General features: G+C 36.1%; 1 protein-coding gene across 2 annotated transcripts in view; it reads right to left on the bottom strand.

Annotated features, from left to right (window-relative positions):
* AP1S2 (adaptor related protein complex 1 subunit sigma 2) overlaps nucleotides 1-24,380 on the bottom strand; it is a 26,413-nt gene extending 2,033 nt beyond the window's left edge. Inside the window, exons 1-4 of one of the 2 annotated variants that reach the window (XM_024755230.1) lie at nucleotides 24,052-24,380; nucleotides 17,249-17,357; nucleotides 16,565-16,702; nucleotides 2,316-3,793 (exon numbers count right to left, since the gene is read on the bottom strand). In XM_024755230.1, the coding sequence (XP_024610998.1) occupies nucleotides 3,758-3,793; nucleotides 16,565-16,702; nucleotides 17,249-17,357; nucleotides 24,052-24,230 (462 nt within the window). In that variant the 5' untranslated portion in view covers nucleotides 24,231-24,380 and the 3' untranslated portion in view covers nucleotides 2,316-3,757. Of the gene's footprint in view, nucleotides 1-2,315; nucleotides 3,794-16,564; nucleotides 16,703-17,248; nucleotides 17,358-24,051 lie in introns of those variants that run through there. The other variant, XM_024755229.1, reaches the window with a different exon arrangement.
* Nucleotides 24,381-24,623: the final 243 nt, after the last annotated feature.

The raw sequence follows: 24,623 nt of genomic DNA, 5'->3' as shown, positions 1-24,623 counted from the left end.
GGCTCTCTCCATTCTTCACATATTTTGTTTTCCCTGCTCTTTTTTCAAGTCATATGTATTTATTCTTCTCTGAGTTTTTACTCAGTTTTGGACTTAAATGTCCCCAGCAGCAAGGCTGCAGAAACTCACCTTCCCAGACCTCCCCAGAGCAACCAATGGTTTCAGTGGAAGCAACATACAGAAAGAATGCTCTGGGATCTGGGACAAAAGTGCCTTTTGTTCTATGGAACAACCAATACTCATTTTTAAATGTCAAAAGAAGACTAAACAAAGTAGGCATACTAGTAAAAAATTAAACGTTTTTCCCAAGTGTCTAATTTTGCACGGCACAAAATAAAAAAGGATCAAGTAGGTCAAATTTCAGATATTACTAACAACAAGTTTGTAATTAAAAGGCATACTAGATTTTAACAGAGGAAAACAATTTTTGTACCCAAATAACTTACTTTTGCATCCTAATTGTGGTACAGCACAAAACAAGGAAAAGAAAAATTAATTAAACCATAAATCCATACATTAGATTTAATTGTATGTAAAGCACTACATGAAATAATCTTAAGTTAATTATTTAAACTCTTTGGTCTGTTTCCTTATTCCTTATACTATGAAAACAAGGATCATAGTACTTACCTTCATATGTAGAGATTAAGGGAAATAAGGCTTAGTGCCTGATTCACAGGAAGTGCTCAAAAAATGTTAGCTGATACATTACTCAACTGAAATCTAAATGAAGGTATTTAGCCTTACTATAAACCAGCTCTCTATATAAAGTTCATATGATGACCTTCTAGTATGTTTGTGTATTAATGAAAAATGGGTAAAAGTCAGCTTTGGTGAAAAAAGGCTATTTTTTATGAAGTATTCTTGCCCCCATCCCCGCCTCCAAATTGAACCTCAACCTAACCAGGCTACAGACCTAAATATACATGGAGGATAAGAAAACAAGTTAAACATCACCATTATAATCTGCCAGATACAGAATGGAGGAAATTCTACAGCATAGGGGACTCAGTTTAACAAAAATAGGCAAAGGAGGGTAAAAGCAGAGGAGTTGTTAAAGATTAAGAGAGACTTAAAGAGACCAGATAAAATGTGAGCCTTGTTTGGAATCTGGCGCTTACAAACCGATTATAAAAATGCATTTTTCAGACAATTAGGAAAAAAAACCCAACCAGGAATAAGACATTAGGAATTACTATTAATTTTGGGGGGTGTGGTACTCATCTCTTAGGGATACATACTTAAGTAGTAAAGATGAAATGGTAGGATGTCTAGGGCTTGCTGTAAAATAGGCAAAAAAGGTGGGGTGGAAAAAAAAAAGGCAGGGTGGGGTGGTGATTTATGAAACTAGCATTGAGTTGATGGTTGTTGGAGCTGAGTGATGCGTACATGACAGTTCCTTATACTATTCTATTTGTATGTCTCAGAGTTTTCATGATATAGCTTTAAAAGAAAGTTTAATGGAAGTGATGCAACACTCCCAAGAATGATGTAAGCCAATCTCTTTCATTTATAATAATGTTTAGCCTTAAACATTAAATACACTGCAAGACTGACATCTGAATCACATACGTATTAAATAAAGGGGACAATTTAAAAAGAATCATTTCCATTTAATGTTAAATAATTTTTAAAACATCATATAACCTTTAATGTATTTATTAAAGGGTGCCTACATTGAATTCTATAGTTAACATTCTTAGCTTACCATGTAAAAATGTCCCCCTATCCTATTCCCTGGAACTGGTCAGACTTCCTCTATGTGTTCACTGCTTGCAATCTTATACAGCATTTCTTGAAGAGAACCACGTTACTTCTCAAATATGCATTATTTAAAGTATCTGTCCTTTCTGAAAGGCCTAACTTCAAAGAATCATTTACACATTTTCTTCCTTTGAGACTTATACAAAGAGTACGTTAGAGTTTTTTAATCAGTTGTATTTATAATAATTTTCACATGTTCACACTGAAATTGTAGCTCAAAATTACCTAGAAAAACTATTATCTGAATTAGTAATATCCATAGAAACAGAAAGTAGAAAGGTGGTTGGTTACCAAGGGCTGAGGGGAGGGGAAGTGGGGAATAGTTGTGTATAATGGGTACAGAGTTTCAGTTTTGCAAGATAAAAGACTTCTGGAGATCTGTTGCACAACAATGTGAACATACTGAACACTACTGAACTGTACACTTAAAAATGGTTAAACTAGTAAATTTTGTTATTTTTAAAAGACAATTTAAAAAAATTACCTGGAAAAATTAAAATATGAAATATTTTAAGGATGGAGAAGAAAAAAGTCATTCACATGAGACAAAGTACATGCAATACTTTTATTTTAGACATGCAAGGAAAGGTATTTCAAAATCTACTAGTTTAAAGCAAGCAGCTGTATACAAATAACAAAAGAAGCAACATCTTGTTACAGCTGGGCACACAGCATCCAAAGCAAACAGGCATGAGACAACGCATATTTATGCAGCATTAAAACCACATGAATGACATGTTGCAGGGCTGGGGGAGGGATAGAGGAAAAAAATGGAAACGAAAGACCAATGTTTCCCAATGCTATCAATGTATATAATGCTAAATTTCTCATTTGACCGCCTACCCAGGTGCTTCAAATGTCATGTGGTACAGTGAGAATGGTAAGAATGGAAACAACTGATCTGCATACCTGCCTTATACACATTTTCACAGGTCTTCTTTCAATGGTAAATCAGTTTGAGCATCTTTTGAATGTATTGTTTAATGATAGGTTACTTAACTCGGGCTTTAAACTCTCTAGGCATAAACAATGAATTATTTGGTAATTTCCCCTTTATAATAATATATGTTGCATGTTTTATTAAAAGTATACACAAAAATTATCAGTATTAAAGGTTTTCATATTCAGAAATATAAAACCATATTTAACAAATCATTAAGTAAATGCAGACAATTATAAAACCATAACTAGTAAAATATTAGTATTTAAGCAATATTAGAATCTTAACTATATAAAATAAAGCAGGTATCAATACTTTGAAAGGATTACTTACTATTGAACAACAGATATTGCAGAAGAGACTTTTCTGACATAGCTTTCTAATAGTTCTTAAAGGGACTGTTTGATATTGTATAGCACAAATGTGATTCAATAAATGTGGCATTATAAATTTCTTAGAAACTGAATGTTTTACCTTAAATATTATATAATAGTAGATTTTACTTTCTTGTATTATTTCCAAATACACTTTTATGTGATACATTAGAAAACGTTTGCTCATATAGACTATAATATAATCACCCTAAATATAGCTCCCCCAGCCCCCCGCCAACATTTGAAGATGAAACCACACTATATTATGGCATTGCTTATTCTGCCCCAGCATTTCAGCTATATTTTCTTTGGTAAACATTTTAACAATTGCTAGGTATTCCTCTTACACGATTAATCACAGATGGTTCATAAATGATGACACGTATGTGTTTAAGATGAAGCATTACTCAAAATGGTCATAGGTCATATTTTTTCAAGAAGAAATTAAACCAGCTGCAAGCAGGAAAAGCTATATCAAGATCACATATCGAATGAAAATAAAACAGAAAAGAGGATGAAAACAGGAAAATTATTACAATTATAAAGGTAATGGTTCTGAAATGTTCTATTATTATTATACAAGATAATCAGTCACCAAGCTGAGGGTATTTTCTTTCATGAGCATATCAGCTCTCTATTTCCTCTGTGAAATTCTGCATACACGATGATGAGTAGTCATTTAGTACACAGGGACATTAAAATATTCATGACGTGGCTACAAAAGAAATGCATATATTCTTACACACAGTATACAAACTGACATAGACACAATCAGATTTCTAGACTGTTTAGTGCACAGTAAAGAAATTTTAATTGAAACTTAGAATTTGTTTTTAGAATTTTGGTTCATGGCTGAATATTTAACTTCTAAACAAAGCCCAGGAGTTCAGATTCATCTTTTATAATTTTACTGTATATAATGATAATCTATATGATGACCTATATGTCCTACAAAATCCGAAAGCACTGTATTTACTAAAATACTCTGAAAAGATGTTTCAGTATAAGTCATCTGGTAAATACTGAGTTAACTCAAAATCCAGTTAGAATACTCCCTCCCACCAGTGTTCAAGTTCATCAGGATTTTACCACACGAAGCAAAGGAATTTAATCCCTTAATGGAAAATCATTACATCCTAGAATGACCATGAACTTTTACAGATCCTAAAGGAAAATCTTTCCCAAGAAAAAAGTAGTCACCCATTTGGTAGCAATAGAGGTTTTCAATGGTTTGCTTAGCTTAAAAAAAAAATTCCAAAGACTATACCCTTGCGACTAAGGATATTACTTTTAAAATAATCCTCGAGAAAGATTTTAAAGGACTCTCCAAATAGACGTGTTAAATGTCTATGCCTTCTCTCTATAAATGTACCTAAAAGGATGTTTCTCACATCAACAAGGTAACCTGAGGTGAGGTTTTAAACTGACCCTAGAGTGCACAGAAGAGATGAATGTCTAGGGACTCCAAAACCTCCCTGAAACTAGAGACAAAATTAGGTACAGATTTTCCTGAGAAGAGGGCCCATGGCCCATCAGACTCTCAAAGCGATTATACCCCTCCAAAAGGCTTGTGACTCAAAAAAGTTTAAAACTGCTTATTTGAGTGCTTTTAAGATATCCTCAATTTAATATTTATTCAACTTGGCACTTTGAAATATTAGGCTACAAACTGATGTAAACTGTTTCAGTAAAATATGTAACAGATACCTTATACTTAAATAATAACCATTAAATACAAAAGTGTTTGAGGAAAAAAGCCAGTTAAATTTTAATCCTCAGATAATTCCTAAACAGTTTTAAGATATAATTGCTTTTTTTCTCCCACTCAGAATATTGTGGAATGAAGCAGCAAGCTAAAATAATATTAATAATAAATTGAACCCCTAAATGCTTCATTTTCATGAGGGAATTCGATTTCGGTATCAATGGTATTAATTATAGTATTTTGGTCAATGAACTCTGAACCTATTTCAATATTCTCTGTGTAAAAAATATAAATTATAAGCCCCAATGATAGATCATTATCAGAGCAAAATTCCCTATGAAAATATCAGTTAAATGAAATAATTGGGACTATCCCTTGGGTTTTAATGTAATTAAACTTTTCAGGTAATGCTAAACTATAAACAACGAACTTGACAAAATTATAATTACAAACGGAATTTATATATCCTACTACATTTTGATACATGTAAGTACTCCAGCACATATTCTACTATGCTTTCTTACACCCAATGAAACTCTTGCTGTGATACATGTTCCGTTTTCTGGACAGAGAACAAGAAAAGTTTGTCTATCAAATAACCTTTCACCTAAATAATACCAGTACTTTGAGCCTTTATATTACAGCTTTTCATCTTTTTGTTTTCTCTCTTAATTTTATTTATTTATTTTTTTGCGGTACGCGGGCCTCTCACTGCTGTGGCCTCTCCCGTTGCGGAGCACAGGCTCCGGACGCGCAGGCTCAGCGGCCATGGCTCACGGGCCCAGCCGCTCCGCGGCATGTGGGACTGGGACACGAACCTGTGTCCCCTGCATCGGCAGGCAGACTCTCAACCACTGCGCCGGCAGGCAGACTCTCAACCACTGCGCCACCAGGGAAGCCCTCTCTCTTAATTTTATATCACACCATGTAAAAACCAACAATTAAAAGAAAAGAAAAAGGTACTTTCTCAAATAGGGCTGAGTACACAGCGGTTCCTCCCCAGAGGAGACTTAACTATGAAAGAGGACAATTCTATAGAAGCAATTCTCTCTTCATCAAGCGAACTCTCAACCACTGCGCCACCAGGGAAGCCCCCCAGGCATTTCTGACAGACCTTTACTACCCTTTAGAAAAGAAAAGAGTTGATAAAGCCAAACTATTCTTTATAACAGTGATCCATATTACTGTACTTAAGAAATTATCATCCAGTCAATTGAGAAGAATACTCTTCAAAGGGCAAAAACCTCCTCCCCGGAAAAACATTCTTCAAGGAGAAAACAAACTCTAAAACCCACAAAAATAAGTGTATTGGGCTTCCCTGGTAGCGTAGTGGTTTAGAAGCCACTGTAATGAGAAGCCCGCGCACCGCAACAAAGAGAGCCCCCACTCGTCGCATCTAGAGAAAGCCCGCGCGCAGCAAAGAAGACCCAACACAGCCAAAAATAAAAAATAAAAAATTTTTTTTTAAATTAAAAAAAATGTATTCTTTTAACCACTTTTAAGTTGCTATAACACGTTTTAAGTACTTGCCCAGTTTAAACTGCTAGGGGCTGAGAAAGTTGTGCTATAAATAAATGCCTTAATGACCATTTAGCATTTAAGGCTGATTTTTAGCTAAATGACAGATATGCCCATAATTAACCAAGTTATTTTTTCTCTTATATACGAGGAAAACATTATAGTGGATTAAATATAACTCCAGTATTCTGGGCCTTCTTACCACCAGTACATTTTATGAGTCATGTAATAATTATATTAATTAAGAATTGGGGAGGGTGAGAATGAAGTCTGTTACAATACACAGACCTTATAGTCCTGTGCAGAATTAGACCTACTGCCTTCTACTACCTAGCAAACTGAGTTTAATACACTGAAATGTCAGTGATTTAGATTGTGTGGGAATAAAGACCAGGATGAAAATAGTGAGGAAAAAAATTTAACCAAGTTGTATTACACAAACATAAACCACAAGTTGCCCTTAGTACAGATTCTTTGGAGACCTATTTTTTTAAATAAAGATTAGATATTTACTATTTTCAGTCTGAAATGGGCCTTTAAGCCTGGGCAAATCTATTCCAAACCCTCAACATTTTCCTCAAGTTATCTACCTCTTCTTTCTCCTCAGTCCCTGCAGCTCTCCTCTAGATGTAGTTTCTCAACTCATCCAACTCATGAGGAAAAAAATTTACAGCTTTAACCCGTTCATCTCCTCCAAACAGAGGAGGGAGAAGACTCACCTTACTCAAGACCAATGCTTTTGATTCCATTCCTATTCACCCTCCGCATATACTTTTCCCATTATTCCATTCCTGTTTTTCATCGCTATCTCCATTAGCTCCTCTTCTCAGTATACATGCATGTTCAACTTTCCTCCATACTAAGAATAATCTTTTTCTTAATCCCCTACAAAAAGGACCAGATGTAGTGGGAAGTGTAGGACAACAAACACAGCAGAAAGGAATTAAGTTACACCTGTTCTCAAAACCACCTACGTTCCTAAGAAACCTCATTACCTTAAAAATTCCCAGATATTCACTATACTAGGCCAATGACTCAAAAGTAAAATGATCTGATAAACTATAATGAAAACTGGTAAGCAAGTAATTATCTGAAGGCTTAAGTCTTGTTGAAATGAGAAGTGCTTAAATAAACTAGTGGTATTGGATCCAAAACTGAAAACCTAGTGTCCTGATTTTTCTTTCTGGTACACTATGTAGTCAAAGAGAAATAATGTACATTTAATTAAAAATATATATAAGAAAGTGTAATTTGAAGTTACTGCTCTACTTCAGTTTTTCTTGAAGGGGCTTTACTTATTCCTTGAACTGTATCCTTTGTCCTTCATGTTCTAGAATACAATGGTCCTTTTTATTGCCCCTCACTGAATACTGTGGCAAAGTCCTTATTCTCAACTCTGGAACTCTAATCCTTGAGCTAAAGACCAAAGGGCTGCAGAGTATCCAAATGCACTAAGATCTCTTTTTAGCAATGAATAAAAAGAGAAGAAATGAGAGCACTTTATAAGGTACCTTTTAGATGAAAGGGCTCACGGTGTCTTATTACGAAAGCACTTGTGAGGCACTAGGAAAATCCAGCGATTTTTTTTACATTAAGTTAGCAATGTGGCAAGAGCAATATGGTTGCTCCAGATGGTTAGTGTTAAAATGGCCAAAAGAACATAAGTGCTTCACCTTACCTGCTGAAACTTCCTTTTTAGCAAATTCTACTCTAGTTTCAACTAAAGGAACAACACAATGTAGTCTTCCATTCACAGAGCAGCAATTTGTCTTTTTTAAAAATTTATAAATTAAAAAAAATTATACTTAAAATACATGTTTTACACTTCTAGAAAACAGGAGGGAGGGACCTCAAATATCTTCAGAGGTAATACTGTTAATGTCCTGCTCCTAGATCTTTTCTTACTTGATGCGTATCTTTCCATATCATTACATAGAAATTGATCTCATTTCTTTCAAAGCCAGGTTAACAGTTTCATGTATGGTTGTACTGTAATTTTCTTAACCTATTTCCCATTGATGGACATTTGGTTAGGTTCCAATGGCTCAATAGTATACTGAGCATGTGTCTTGCTGCATTTGTATATTTCTGTTGGATAAAATTCCTTCCAGTGTAACTAATGGGGCAAAGGTGTACACATTTAACTGTTAATAGATATCACTAAACTAATCCTTCAAAATGGAATACAAATGTATGTGTTCATAAGAAGCAAACAATTATTCTTTGCCAATCCAAGAAACCAAAAAAAAAAAAAGCTAACGGATATTTTAATTTACATTCCCTTAGTCAAAGGACCATGTGTTTTTTCTTTCATCTGTGGATTACTTATTCATATCTCCTGCTGTCTTATTCTGTTGTGCTGTTGGTCTACTTCTATTACATTTGTCTTAAAAATAATAATGAGGAAAACTTAACTACATTTCCTAAAACCCTGCTCTAAAACCCGTTAGTGATAAAATAGTAAAGAGAAATTACTTTCTCTGGCAGTTAATTGTACTTTTTTAATAAAGAAGCAGAATAATTAACCTAGCTAATATAACTTTAAACTATAAAGAAATAGTTTTAAGCACATTTTAGGGTAGTTGTATTGTATTTGCCCTGTTCTTCCATTAGGATCATAACTTGAAATGCCCTAAACTTAATCAGGATTTTCAAAATAGAAAAGATTTCTAGAAATCACTGAATTTCAAATATTCAAACTCTAAATATCTTTACTAAGTAAATTCTTTAACGCTAATAGGGTATAAAAGAAAAACAACAAAAATGTCTACAGGTACAACATAAGTCTATATATGTAAATTCTGGTCATTTAAACTATTCCTCTCTTAAGGAATTATCAAATCCCTAAGGTGGATAGGGAAATCAGCAGAAAATTCAAGTGTTCTAACTGCCTGCAGGGTATGCTCAATTCTGTTTTCTGGCAAAAACTCAATTACCTTAATAGATGTTAACAGATTTGGTTGTTGTTGAGGAAATTAAATTATATAGTGACATCCCATAAGTTTTGCTACGGGCTATCTCTGGTTATCAAGTAAAAGTAATTTTGGTGGATCACAGAGGTGATTTTTATAGCCATTTACTTGAGCACATTTCTCCTTCTTTCACAATTTTTAGGGTTTTTTTTTCCCCTTCTACTTTTGATTCATTTTCAGCCAGTCATTTATAATCTGGACTATACATTATACTGAAAAGATGTAGCAGTCCATAAATGTAAATGGAATCTATAAATGAAATTTTTATATATTACATGATGTTAAATTAAACCAGGGTTTCTGGACCTTGGCACTGTTGACACTTGAGGCCGGATAATTTCTTATTCTGAGAGGGCCGTTATGGGCACTGCTGGTTCTTTAACAGTGCGTCCTTGATCTTTACCTACTAGATGCCAGTAGCACCTCACGGCTAGCAGTGACAATCAAAAATGTGTTCAGACATTGCTCAATGTCCCCTGAGGAGGCACAACTTCCCCACCCCCAACCCTAGTTGAGAACCAGAATAAATTGTCTCTGGCTGGTGGGTAAAATTATGTTCTCGTGTGCTTGCCTGTATTTGTTAATTTTCCTATAATGGGAATTTTTATTAAAAAAAGACAGCAGAGGAAACAATAAAAGAAAAAAGAATGTCTCAATAGGGGAAAAAAGAACTCAAACCCTGCAATTTTTCAGAAAGTACTTTTTAAAGAAAAAAATCACGTCAACTTACTTCAATAAATAAATAAATAAATAAACAAACACATAAAACCACCACCACCAGCTAGGAATATGCTCTTTGCAGGTCCCTGTGCAGGTCCCAATCCTAGGGCTCATGCAATCAACTTAGTGGATCAGGACCAGCATTGAAAAAAGAATAGAATAGAAAACATGAGACTATAAAATAAGAAATATAAGTAAGTATATATTATTTAACCGAAAATTTTTTTGGTTTATGTAACTATTGTGATATAAAATTGCATTTATTACTGTGGCTTCTTGTCAAATACTTTTGAAAATCACATTTACAGTTACTGAATATTTTAAGTTATTCCAACTTTTCATTATTACAAACAGACCAGAGTAGCAACAGTGGACTCAAAATGAATTAAAATGAAACAGCAAGGGGGAAATCCTCAAAATTCTGAAAAGCAAACAAAGAAAAAGAGCTCAAAAAACAAACATACAGCAAAATGATTACAACCGAAAAACCAGTGACCAAGGGCATTGGCCAAATTGTTTCTTATTAAATGCAAAGTGAAAGGCAAGATTTGTTCCGCCTTCTGTTTTCTCTGTATCTACCCTTCTGTATTTTCTATTTCAAGCATTAATGTAACTAAACCTCACTTATCCAGAATTTGTTCTAGCAGACCCCAATCAAGTTTACTCATAAAAAGATAAAATAGGGCTTCCCTGGTGGCGCAGTGGTTGAGAGTCCGCCTGCTGATGCAGGGGACACGGGCTCGTGCCCCGGTCCGGGAAGATCCCACGTGCCGCGGAGCGGCTGGGCCCGTGAGCCATGGCCGCTGAGCCTGCGAGTCCGGAGCCTGTGCTCCGCAACGGGAGAGGCCACAGCAGTGAGAGGCCCGCGTACCGCAAAAAAAAAAAAAAAAAAAAAAAAAAAAGTTAAAATATGCTGGCGTAAAAGATTATATAGCTTTGTTAACTTTTACCCAATTGAAAAGAAGAAGGTTTAGTTAGGCTTAAAGGTTTTAATACAAACAGTGGTAATTACAAAGGAATTACAGGAGCTTGTCTTATTAAAGCCAATCCTAAGAGGATTTTTATCAAAATGCTTTTTGCTGTTATATTACTGTATATATTTTAAAGCATCTGTTTTAAAACAATGTAAGATAATCTTTATTCTTGAGTTTGACTACCTTGCCCAAAGCCCAAATATTCTTAATTAGCAAGATTTTAATTAAAAAAAAAACGCAAACTTATTAAAAGGCATGTTATTAAATACTTCAATAAGTACTTACTTACTTAAAATACTTTTAAGTTACAAAAGATTCATTTTTAAAGAAATCACTTTTTCTCTTAAGATTCTTACCTTTCCATTTTTATGCAGTCCAAGAGATTTATTAATTACTACTTCCACAAAGATGTTGTATAGTACTAAGATGTATCATGCAGGCCCAGCACTAAAACAAATCAATTTTAGCAGCACTAATTCTCCATAGAGCACCACTTTCTAGATGAGGCAAATTAACAACTGTAAATCCAATAAATCTATTCATAAAGTGGACCACCTTGAAGTAGAAGCAAATTCATGTGTGATGCTTGCTTTTGGTACCTCACTTATTTTTCATTTCTCAGATTACTTTAGTGAGAAACAATACCAACAGCAAACAAAGCTCAAAAGGAAAACCCCCACGAATTTGAAAATGATGCTGTTAGTACAAAAAAAAAGGTTGACACATCTCAAAGCGCTGATCAACACCATCATGCATCTACCGCTGAGGGTTAAAGCCCAACACCCAGTATTTAACTATTTGATCTTCACAGATCAAGCAAGGACTTGAAATCATCTCACGTGCAACAGTTTTGGCATAACACCCCATTTTATCCATGCCACGAAAATGGTAAATTTAGTAGTTACCAATAAATAAGGTGGGGGTCAAAGGGACTAAAGCCTTAGACTGCTCTTTATTATAAGATATCCTCAGACAAACCTCCCCATTCTTCATTCTGGCTCTATAAAATTAAGGAGCAGAGAAAAACTGGTAAGTGCCTGACTTCACAAAGAAAATGCACTCTATATTTCCTTTGTCATTATATGTAATGTTTATAAAATAAATCCAACTGTACTGCTACCCCATGTCCTCCCTCCAAAAAAATCTAGCTTAAAATAGGTATTTAATTGGTGCTGGGGAAAATGTTCCAAGTATTGCAAATAAAAAATGTCAATTTAGTAATCTCAGCATGTTGCACTTTAATAATTTAAGAATCAAGTTAAGTACGAGTGGCATGTTAAGAAAATATGTTTTAAATTCCAACGGTCAAACGTTAAAAATTGGGTAACAGACCAATTATTCTGGGCTTTACCCCCAAATCTAATTATGTATTCATACAACAGAATACCAAAAGGAATTAACAGAGTTTGGTCTAGAAATATCAAAATTGTAACCCTTCCTTACCAAGTAATTAAGTAAAATAAGACATCTTTATTATTTAATCATAATATCTGATATTTTAGTAATTATTATTCAGATACACATTTATGTTATGTTCTCATTACTGACTATAAAATGCTAATTGAAAATCTACTTTATGCACTGACTTTCTAACCCTGTTTGCCTATAAAATGAAGGACTACCTAAGCAAACTATATGACATTTACACAAATTGAGTAAAAAGGACATTTTAAAGAAATTTTTCTAAAGAAAATAAACATTCTTAAGGATAGAAATGTGTATTTCACAGATTAAAAAAGGATTAAAACCAAAATTATTTTGTGCTTTGCATATATCTTTAAGCCAACAGATATTTTCAATATAAATTCAAAGTCATCTTTGGTGTTTAGAAAAAATCAATTCAAGTAAAAGACCTGACACTAAATAGAAAAAGAAAAAAAAATCACAATATATGAAAAACTAGATTAAAATCAATTAATTAGGACTTCTACAAATTTAAGACTGCATTTAGATAAGTGTCTTTACAGCTATATTTACAATTTTGGAAGCAAAATCATTTCATGACATAGACGAAGTGAATATTATACCCTAATTATAAGACCAAAAAAGCTACTACAGATCTAGGCATTTTGATAAATCCAACAAGAAATGATTTGAAAATACTATTTATATCTATATATCCAATTAATAAATTCCAACTATTGATAACTTGGGACAATGAAAATTTCCAGTCTAAAAAGTAAAGGATAGCATCAGTCTTAGGAAACCTACTTTGTTCAACATAGAGAAACCTCTAGGAGAATTATGAATTTCTTTACTATATTACTGAGACATACAGAAGTTGGTGTCTAAAACAGAATGTTTAAAACATACCAAGAAAATACACAAATGGGGGTTGGGGCGGACAGAGCACAGTGGTTAAGATTTCATACAGCTCTGGAGTCTAGCAGATCTGGGTTTACAATCCTGGTTTTGCCAACTGCTACCTAGGACCAGTCATTGGAACTTCACCGAGCCTCTAGAGCCTCTGTTTCTTCTTTGGTTAAAAAGGCTCTCGTGGGGGCTTCCCTGGTGGCGCAGTGGTTGAGAGTCTGCCTGCCGATGCAGGGGACACGGGTTCGTGTTCCAGTCCCACAGGCCGCGGAGCGGCTGGGCCCGTGAGCCACGGCCGCTGAGCCTGCGCGTCCGGAGCCTGTGCTCTGCAACGGGAGAGGCCACAACAGTGAGAGGCCCGCGTACCACAAAAAAAAAAAAAAAAAAAAGGCTTTTGTGACCTTCTCAGGAAATCCTGATGATTAGCATAGGATGCCTCACATCTAACTGCTCAATAAGCATTAGCTATCATCATAGTTCTTTTTTGCTATCATGGTGCCCAGACAAATCTTTTTCAGCAGTTTGTAGAATGCTTTTTCTCATCTTATTCTATCACCTATTTTATGAACATAATATTCAAATACTCTCCCAGAGATGTAAACTTGTATCATGTATCAACATATAAATGACTCTATTGTAGGAAACAAACATCTTATCATCCTGGATTTCTTATGACAGTACGTTGGTGAATAACCTGAATAAACAAGTTAACCTGAACAGAATAACCTGAATGAAGCTTAACTGCCCCATACAGACTTTAGCTTGGTTTCATAAAGGCCTTAACCTCACTCTAAGTTCAGAATGGACCAGCCACGTTCTGCCTCCTCAAGACCTGAATGGCTAAATTAAGAAAGATGGTTCACCTGGACCATTGAATAGAAAATGTCTTAATATAGTATCAATTTGGTTTATGTACAAAACAATGTAGTCACAGATGAGAAATAGGGCCAAAGCTCTCTTCTAAAGACAAGGAACTGTAATTAACAGTAGTCAGGTTTTTTTTTTTTTAAACTAGAGTCAGATGGAGTAAGGAGAATTTTACATGGAACTAAGGACATCCTATGCTTCTCCATTCCTACTTTTCCCAATTAGAGATATAAAAATACTACTTCAAAAAAAGAGACATTACTTCTTATTAAAATACTTTTATAGGGGAGATACACACACATGTACACATTTACAAACAAACATGTACCTGTAATAACTTCTGGATCCTCTAGTATATTACTCAATACATGCTATAAAGTAAACTTAGCATATTTGTCATATTGTAAAGTGTATAGCGATTTCCCAATAGGGTTTAAAAAACAATCCAGACACAAGAGACGTCAATGCCCTAAACATTACTCTCCAAAAAAAAATATTAAAATTAAAAGCTGAACTTCAACAACTTTAGAAATGTTTCAAGGCATACGTAATTAATCAGGAAATGACAAAGTACTTGGACCAGGATCTGATAGAACCGAATATAGTTCCATAATAATGAAATATAAAAGTGATCAAGGGAAGGAACAAATATGAAAAACTCCCAGACTGCACTGGCAATCCAGGGGTTAAGACTCTGCGCTTTCAATGCAGGGGACATGGGTTTGATCCCTGGTCAGGGAACTAAGATCCCACATGCTGCACGGCACGGCCAAAAAAAAAAAAAAAAGAAAAATTCCCAGTTTCTGAACCTGGTCTTGACCTAATTTTTAGAAAAGTCTGGTTAGTGAACAGCAAAATAAGGAGGTGCTAACTTTAAAGCAATTTTACAACAGTAGAATATGAACTTGTAGTCGGCACATCTGACATTTAAAAAGAAAATCTTCGAATGACATGTATACAATCAATTAATAAACAACTGTGGCAAACCATACACACATGGAAAAAGGGCTGTGCTCATTTCACTACTGAACAGCAGATGCCATTAGGGCTGTCAACAAAATACTTCACTTGTGTAGGCACCTTAACCCCTGTTTTGGTAACTCAAGATAATTAAGTGTACAAAGCATTGTCTCATATTTAACTTATGAATGTTCCAGATGATGTCATCCCAACTTCAAACAATTCCCACAACTGACATAGTCAGTGACTGATGCAGAGGGTTTACCGAGAGCTCCCCACTCTCCTGACTGAGGCCAACAGTTAAGAAGTTATAATGGGGGCTTCCCTGGTGGCGCAGTGGTTGAGAGTCCACCTGCCAATGCAGGGGACACGGGTTCGTGCCCCGGTCCGGGAAGATCCCACATGCCGCGGAGCGGCTGGGCCCGTGAGCCATGGCCGCTGAGCCTGCGCGTCCGGAGCCTGTGCTCCGCAACGGGTGAGGCCACAACAGTGAGAGGCCCGTGTACCGCAAAAAAAAAAAAAAAAAGTTATAATGAAGAAAAAGATTTACTCTGATTTAAAGCCTCCTTTAATAATAAAAAAGACAATTACCATAATGAAAAAATTAATTTTTTTATATTGACTAGCTCCTTCTCCTCATGCTATAAACTTTCTATTTGAATAAAACCACAATTATGACTAAAGCATAATTCAACTAGGTACCTGAATTAATGTATCATTAAGTTTTTAGGAAAAGGTAGCCTTATCTACGAAATTTTTAACTTCAGAAATTGAAGGTACAGAAGTATCAAATATACAATTAACCCAAGACAACTGTGGAAGTTAGAAAGGGAAAGGGGTTTTATCAATGGTTCTTGTGATATCAAGGCAAGACAAGAATGTAGCTGTTTAACAGAACATGGTTATTTAAGAAAAGCATAGAGAAGTAGAAATACTTTTTAGTTAGTTTTGCTAACACAAAACTAGAGGATTCTACAAAAAGTATAATTATAACACTATCATTTGCTTGGCTACATTTGCACTTAATGGACATGAGGTGAAAATATGAACCAACTTGGAATGAAAATGCCATAATCTCACAGTCAACTCCTCACTGTACACACTAGTGAGAAAAGGGGTTATCTTAAGTAATTCAGAACAATGGACAGAGAGTTCTCAAATTACTGTTACTTTTCCCATATTAACGTAGTCCATCCTCTAAATGTTTGGACTCTGGTGTTTTGGGGTCCCAAAATGGGCCATCTCCAGATCATCTCCAAAGTAAACAATCCATCCACAGATAACTGAGTCGATGTGGCTGACACATATTCCAATCAATAAACTGCACATGGACACTATATGCCAAGCATGCTTCAGAGTAATTTCTGAAACTGTAAGAATGAGGGAAGATGACTGAGACTTCCCTAGCAAGAGCAAAACATGCTAGTGTCCAGTCAAGAGAACTCTGAGTAGCTTACCTCCTGTAGTAGATCAGCCTGCTCAATTGCTTTAAGGACATTTTTCTTGGATGTTTCCTGAACTTCTCCTCCCAAAAGAAATTCATCCAAAATAAAATAAGCCTTCTCAAAATTAAAGATGATATCAAGTTCACACACCTGAAAAGCAAAAATAAATAAATAAATAAATAAATAAAACCGAATAAAGTAAAAGATACTTACCTACTTACCTACTATCAGGTAGTCAGTAAAATCTGACCAGAGGGAATCAATCTTAATGCCTACAAGCTAAGGAAGACCAGACTCTGCAAGCTCCTAACATGGGCAACTTAATAATTTTCTACTCATAAAGACTGATCTTTTGAAATACATATTTCTGGGTAATATGATTGTAACTGCTAACCAAATCTAAATTCTATACTAAGCACTTCCAGTATATTAATCTTTGCAGTTGGACCCCTTTCTATTTCACTATTTTAAACCTTGTTCTCACCAGCATAATTAAATGAGTAGGTCTGTGGGGTCAAGCAATTCTGGCAGTTAACTCACTAGGCACACTGACAAGAAATAGTCATTCCTTCCCTCTCCCACAGTTACTGTCAAATAGTCAGAATCCCCAAGATAATCAAATAATAAACTTGTTACAGAAAAGGTAAAAAAAAAAGCACTATGGCATTCAATTTCCTAAAACAAAATACTACTCACACTGCCAAAATACTTGTCAAGTAATTCCACATAACGATGAATTATTTCCAGGGTAATTAGTTCATTGTCCTGATCCTCAATAGCACAGCAAAAATACAGGCTGGCATATCTGTAACAAAAAACAGATGTAGAAAAAAATTTACCCTATAATCATGTTTTCTAAAATACATTTTCATATCCTATTGTGAAATATGTCATGCTTATACAGTTTATTTCCTCTTTTCAACAGATTATTTTTCTCCTAGACTATAAAAGTAATAAATGTACAAAAAAGAAATTTTGAAAAGTACAGGCAAGCAAAAAAAAAAAAGAAAGTTACTTATTTTGCTCTTCTTCCTAGAATATTCTAAAACACAACTGACCCAGGTTGTTCTCAAGTTTACTTAAAACAAACTGCACTGTGTGACTATTTCAAACCACAAGTAAACAGGGAAGAAAATAAACTCTCCAACTGAAGGACTTATTGAAGATGCCGTCAACGTTAAGTCAACGTTCTGGAACATTTTACTGAAGTGTAATATACACACAGAGCAGAACACAAGTCATAAATGTACAGCCTGATGAGTTTCGAAGGGAACATACTTGTGTACCAGCACCTGCACCAAGAAACAGAATTATTACTGAACCCCTGAAGCCCCTCTCCTAATCTCTCCTGGTCACAGCCTCCCACCCCCAAAGGTAACTACTATCTTGACTTCTAACAGCACAGAATTATTTTTAAAGGAGTTTTATAGGATTATGGAATAAACCTCAAGAAAAAAACAACAGTTACAAGTAATCATAGAAGTCAGATAAAGAGAACGGGGAAACTGAGACATGTCCTCAAATTTTCCAAGTTCTACCCTGTTAAATTAAAGCTCAGGTTATTTACCTTGAAGAAGGTATAATAAGGTTGGAAAACTCATATTCTCCAAACTAGGATTCTAGCACATGGGACTAGGTTATACTTGATCCAAGGAAGCCAAAAGTTATTAACACAACCTTGAGGCATACATAAGGAAGGATGACCTAACCAAGTCCTTTGAGGAGGGTTAAAAGAGTATTTTCAAATGGTTTAAATGTATTTAAGGCTTTTGAAAAGAAACAAAATGAAAACCTAAGACATTCTAAACAAGTCTCAGTTGCCATTGTAATTTTCACAGAGGAGCATTTAAGTGATTTTTAGAAAACACAATGGGAAATTACTGCTCATAGCATCAATGTAAAATAACATACAAACACATACACACAATCTCAGTTTTGAAATTCAAGGAATTCCTGCTCTTCAGTATGAGAATAACTTCAGTATGAGTATTTTCATAACACTATTAATTTCAATATTATTAAAAACATTTCCTCTTATTTGATTTTTCCAACAGTAAGCAGCATCATCCTTGATTACGGAAGGAAAAAAAAGAGGCCCAAGAGTACAAGGGCCTGCCAAGTGGTTGTACCGTGACAAGAAATCTGATCTTCATACCTTAACTCCAGGCCTTTTCCACTCTACCACACTGACTCCCTTGTCATACACATACACTTTTTGCCACGTCCATTCTACCTGATTTCTACATTCACTAAGTTCTTTTATTTTAAAAAATAAATTTATTTCTTTATTAATTTATTTTGGCTGTGTTGGGTCTTCGTTGCTGTGCGTGGGCTTTCTCTAGTTGGGGTGAGCGGGGAGGGGGGCTACTCTTCGTTGCTGTGCGCGGGCTTCTCATTGCAGTGGTTTCTCTTGTTGCGGAGCACGGGCTGTAGGCGCACGGGCTTCAGTAGTTGCAGCACGCGGGCTCAGTAGTTGTGGCTCGCGGGCTCCAGAGCGCAGGCTCTGTAGTTGTGGCACACGGGCTTAGTTGCTCCGTGGCATATGGGATCTTCCCGGACCAGGGCTTGAACCCGTGTCTCCTCCACTGGGCAGGCGGATTGGATTCTTAACCACTGCGCCACCAGGTAAGTCCTTCACTAAGTTATTTTAAATGGTGGTTCGGGGCTTCCCTGGTGGCGCAGTGGTTGAGAGTCCGCCTGCCGATGCAGGGAACACGGGTTCGTGCCCCCGTCCGGGATTTTTAAGGGTCCCCTGCAGCCTGGGAGAGAAGGCATTCACACACGTTCATTTATTATCATAAAGGACATAACAGGCACCACCTCCAACCTTACTAACAAAGCGCTTCCTATCTTTCCCAGCACTATCCTATGTTTTGTTTATTGCTTTAAAAGGCAATGGGATATTCCAACCTTCCATCCTCCCTAACCCATGCTCCTCAAATAGTCTTAAATTTGGGAAAACTGATACAATTGACACATAAGATTCTCTGAATTAAGAAAACTAAAGATTAAAGGGGCTGACATTAAAAATGGTAGATAAAAACCAGACATAACTAGCTGCTATGAACAGAGTGCTAAATACTTACATTAGAAAGAATTTACTAATAGGCAACGTCAGGTAAATTTAATTTGTTTTTTAAATTTCAAGATTTCTTCAGTGCTACTGTTAAGCAATCTAATGCTTACACCATCCTCGCTCCTTATCCACAGTAAACAGCATTATACATTATATTATAAGTAAACAGCATTTAAACACTAGTCAAAGGTCCTAGATTATACGAGTCATTCGGAAATATTACTTTAATATCAAATTAAATGAATTCTTCACTGTAGGTGAGCATCCAGTTATCAGGATTATAAGAAGGCACCTCTTTCCAGAAGGCTTAAGGAAGAAAGAAACAGAAGCATAATAACAGGTAACATTTACTGAGTCCTCACTCTGAGTAAGGCACTAAATGTTACCTAAGGCCTTGGCATAATTTACCATTTTAATCCTCAAAAAAACCCTTCCAGAGAGATACTGTTATTATTTGCATTTACAGGAGACTCAGACTTAATTGAGTAATCTTCCCAGAACAGTGATTTGACTCCAGAGCCTGAGTTGTATATTAAAAACTATGGCCCAGAACTGTGCTAAATAAAGTAATCCTGCAACTGGCAAAAATTAAAACATATTCAAAGCAATATTTTACATGCTTTGAAGAGAGAAATAAAAATTGTTATCCTGATTTAGTAAAAGATTACCAGGAGAACCTGAGTATACTCCCTATTTTCAGAAGCAAGTGGTTTTAAAAAATTCAATAATGAGCTCATTTTGTTCTCTTAGTATATATTTGTAAGTCTAAATCTGAAGTAAAATTAATAATAGACTAGTAAGAAGAAAGGTATGTTTGGTTATTTTTAGCAGAGTAGATTACGGCTTACTCTAATTACTGGCACTCAGAGAACATCTGAAGGTGCCTATTCTTATATTCACAACACATGACTTCTCCCCAGTCAGCTAAATATCAGCTGACTGTGGGTGACTGTAACCAAACCGTTCTCAATATTCTACTGCTATGTCATTAAAAATTCTTTTGTTAGTAAAGAAAATCAATACAGTACTCTTCAACAAATTCTGAAGCTCGTAATTGGTAGATGTGTATTTTTTAATTAATATTAAGACTTTAATCCATAACATGCTGCACAAAATAGGAATAAAATACGCATACGGTGTCTTCTGTGTTCACGGGATCTTCAAGAGCGTTTATTTTAGAGATGAGGAAACAAAGGCAAAATGACTTGTTCAAAGTCACAAAACTAGCTAATGGCCAAAGGAAAAGAACTCAAGTCCCCAGACTTTCAGTCTAATTTTTCAGCTATATTAACCTTACTCCCCTCTCACCTCTCCCTCCCCAAGAGGGGCAACTGTAAAGAAAGGCTCAGGGATGAAGAATGTGGATGAGGTAAGTTGAGGAAGGCAGACATAAAGATCACTTGGTGGTATGGACAGTGAAAGTGCTAGTTCAGAATTTCTCAGCAGCTAAGTGGTAATTCCTTTGCTTAAAAGGTCTCCTCTTCCAGCTGGTCTAGGGAAAAAAAAATCACCTGGGGCTTCCCTGGTGGCGCAGTGGTTGGGAGTCTGCCTGCTAATGCAGGGGACGGGGGTTCGAGCCCTGGTCTGGGAGGATCCCACATGCCGCAGAGCAGCTGGGCCTGCGGGCCACAACTACTGAGCCTGCGCATCTGGAGCCTGCGCTCCGCAACGGGAGAGGCCGCGATAGTGAGAGGCCCGTGCACTGCGATGAAGAGTGGCCCCCGCTCGCCTCAACTAGAGAAAGCCCTCGCGCAGAAACGGGGACCCAACACAGCAAAAATAAATAAATAAAGTAAAAATTAATAAACTCCTACCCCCAACATCTTCTTAAAAAAAAAAAACACCTGTTCATAGCTACAAAAAAATATGTCCTTAAGTACTCTAGATGAGTTTTCAGTATGAAATGGGGAAATGCAGAGGAAAACTGATGATAAATTCTAACTTTTATATGTGAATTTCATGTCAGTAAAGCTGGGGTTTTTTTTAGTGCACCTTTATTTATAGGCGCTTGATGTAAATATCAGAGTCAGGTGAGATTACCCTTTACAGCCTTTAATGGAAAAAGCGGCGGCCCAACATGGATGGGCTGAATGCTGTGCACAGAGCACCAAGTAGTGCCTTCTTTTCTTTTGACAGGCCATCTCCTTCAGGTACAGGAATCTTGATTCCTGGGACTGATTCCCTTGCTTGTATTTTCCTCCTCCACACGGGGGACTCCTTCCCCTATCTAGAAATAAGCTTAAGTCTCTTATGCCATTTTTTAACCCTGTCCCCCACCCCTGTCTACAGGTGGTTATCACCTCTTCTGTCCTTCATAGCAAAGCTCCCCCAAATACTCTACACCTGCTGTTTTATTGTCTCCACCTCTTCACACTTTGCCCCATTTCTTTGAGAGTTCTGTCTACTATTCCACTGAAAATGTTCTGATGAAGGGCATTTTGTGAAATGCTCACTGGAAAATCTAATATTCTTCACTTTAGTTGACCTTTATGCGACCTTTGGCACTGGTGGCCTTATTTTTGAAACTCTCTCCCCTTCCCCAATGTGACTGACCTTATACTTATCCTTTGCCTGCTGTTTGAATGCTGGTGATCTAACGCTTTATGCCTAATTTTCCCCCAGACTTCCATGCCTATGCCCACCCTGAGAAAACTAGGCATCTCCAAATGGAAGTCACACGGGCCCCTCAAAGTCAACCTTCTACTTCACCATTTACCCCATCAACTGAACCAGAAATGTGGAATAACACCACTCCTCCTCTTCTTTCACTGCCCTCCCTGCTTCTAGCGGTGACCAAGTCTTACCAAACTTACCTCGGAACAGCTCTTCCACCTGCTGAGCCCACAGCAGAGGTCTTCCTTCAGGACTGCTGGATGAGGCAGTCTCCTAACAGATCCCTCAGGTGCCAGTCTCAGCCCTCCCCGCACCCATTGTCCAACTACAGGATCTTTAAAGAAATGCAAATTTTCTATTCATCCCAGTTTAAAACCTTTGCCTCCAGGCTTAAGATTTGAGTTCTGGCCACTATGGCAGTCACTAGCAACTGACCTTGGACAAGTCACTTCTCCCAAATTCTCATTTTTTATAAAGCTGAAGTTTGATCAACAGTAGTGGTTTTCAAACTCAGGAACCATCTACAGAGAGGGTGGAAGCCAAATGAGTTGAGACACAGTCCTGATTTCACACGAGCACCTCCACTTCCACTTGTTTCATTTAAAGTTTTATCCTTGGGGCAAAAAGCTTTTTTTAAAAAAAAAAAAAAAATCACTTGACTAGATTACTCTAAAACATCTCCCAGCTCTAAAATGTTATGATTTTTCTCAACAAATACTAAACCAAACACTGGATACAAAATCACCCAAAGATGACTAATATTCATTCTATGCTAAAGAGAAGTCTATGGTATTTTTAAAGTTCTAGATGTCCTATAACCTTCATGACTTTCTCTACCATCTCCCCTACAAACCCCACTCATATTGTAGTGGAATAAAGGAAAACTGAGAGGAAACCCAGGCTTCTCTTTGACCCTCCTCGAAGCCCATACAGTCAGTTCCCTGCACATCCCCCTCAGGAAAGAATTTTTATATGCATGAATGTTCTTATCTTAAATTCAGTAAATTATTTGTAAGGGAACAGAAATGGGGAAGAAACAAAGTAATTATATTTCTTTTAACCTTATGAGAACAATCTTGAGAAGTTTATTTTAAGGTATAAAAAGTTTCAGATATTAATAAAGATGTACAGCATTTTTTAAAAAGCTTAGTGTTCAAGGCCAACCTATGAGTCATTTTGCAACATCAAAATTTTAAAAGTCTGTTCTTGGCAAAATTATCTATCTACCAGATATAATCACACCTCCACCACAGCAGCAAGTCTACTTCAAATTAATAAGCCCTAACGAACAAATCCTGTATATATCCAGTTTTTACATCTGTGACTAAAATGGTCTATGTATCCAAGGTGTTTATAAGTGAGTAAGAGATCCTAAAAGTCAGATTAAAAGGCATGTCAAATATCAGTCATTACTTTACAGATTTGTGGGGAGAAGGTGGTGGTGGAGGGTAAATGCTTATCTAAATTCAGAGAATTACTCACACAATTTAAAATACTGATCTTATTTTCCCCTGCAAAGAAATGAATTCTTTCAAATTTCCTAAAAAGATGATTAAGCATGAATTATCATTTATGCCTTCAGTCACATAATTTCATGTAAAAAGATTTCCATAATTTTAACATTTTAGCCTGGGTAATAAATCAAAACAGCAGTTATCTTAAAAATACAAAGCTTTACCTTAAGACTATTTCATCTATATCTTTATTAATCATTATTTATAAATGTCATCCCTCAAAAGTCTGCAATTTCCACATTATAAATGATCTAACATTTGATTCTATTTCACCTTCCTGATAAATCAAAATATACCTTTTGTAAACAATCTTCAGATCTCGCCACTCAAGAAAGCTGCACATTTTAGGTTTCCGTGCTAAAACGGTTTGAACAAGTTCTCTTGTGATCTTTTTCTTCTCTTTGTCTGATAATGGGACGTACCATTTCTGCAGTCGAAGCTTTCCCTGACGACTAAAAAGCAACATAAACTGCATCTGTTAAGATAAACAGAACCAAGATTACGGACAATACTTTGATTCAATAAAGTTAAGGTTAAGATGACATGCTGCACAGAGAAGCTTTGGGGGATAGGGCGTTTAGCTAACAAATGATGAGTAGCCATCAATATTTCTATGCCAGTTAAAATAGCAGGAAATTCTTATAGAAAGATCTTCCCACCAGATGCAAATCCTCCCACCCCACCCGGTTCCACGTAAGTTTGGGGGGGCGGGACGGGAGGACAAAAACAGGCGAAGTGACAATTCTGATGAAAAATGTAATTCTTGCAATTTAAGAAACTATTGTGTACCTGTGCTATAGGAATGCATGTATATGCATCAAAAGAGAAATGTTGACATCAACTGGTTTAGATGCATTTGAAAGAAACA

This window comes from Neophocaena asiaeorientalis, unplaced genomic scaffold, assembly GCF_003031525.2.
Source record: "Neophocaena asiaeorientalis asiaeorientalis breed wild unplaced genomic scaffold, Neophocaena_asiaeorientalis_V1.1 scaffold876, whole genome shotgun sequence".
NCBI classification, from domain to species: domain Eukaryota; kingdom Metazoa; phylum Chordata; class Mammalia; order Artiodactyla; family Phocoenidae; genus Neophocaena; species Neophocaena asiaeorientalis.
Note: the sequence above shows the minus strand (reverse complement) of the source record. Positions and strands in the feature narration are given on the sequence as shown.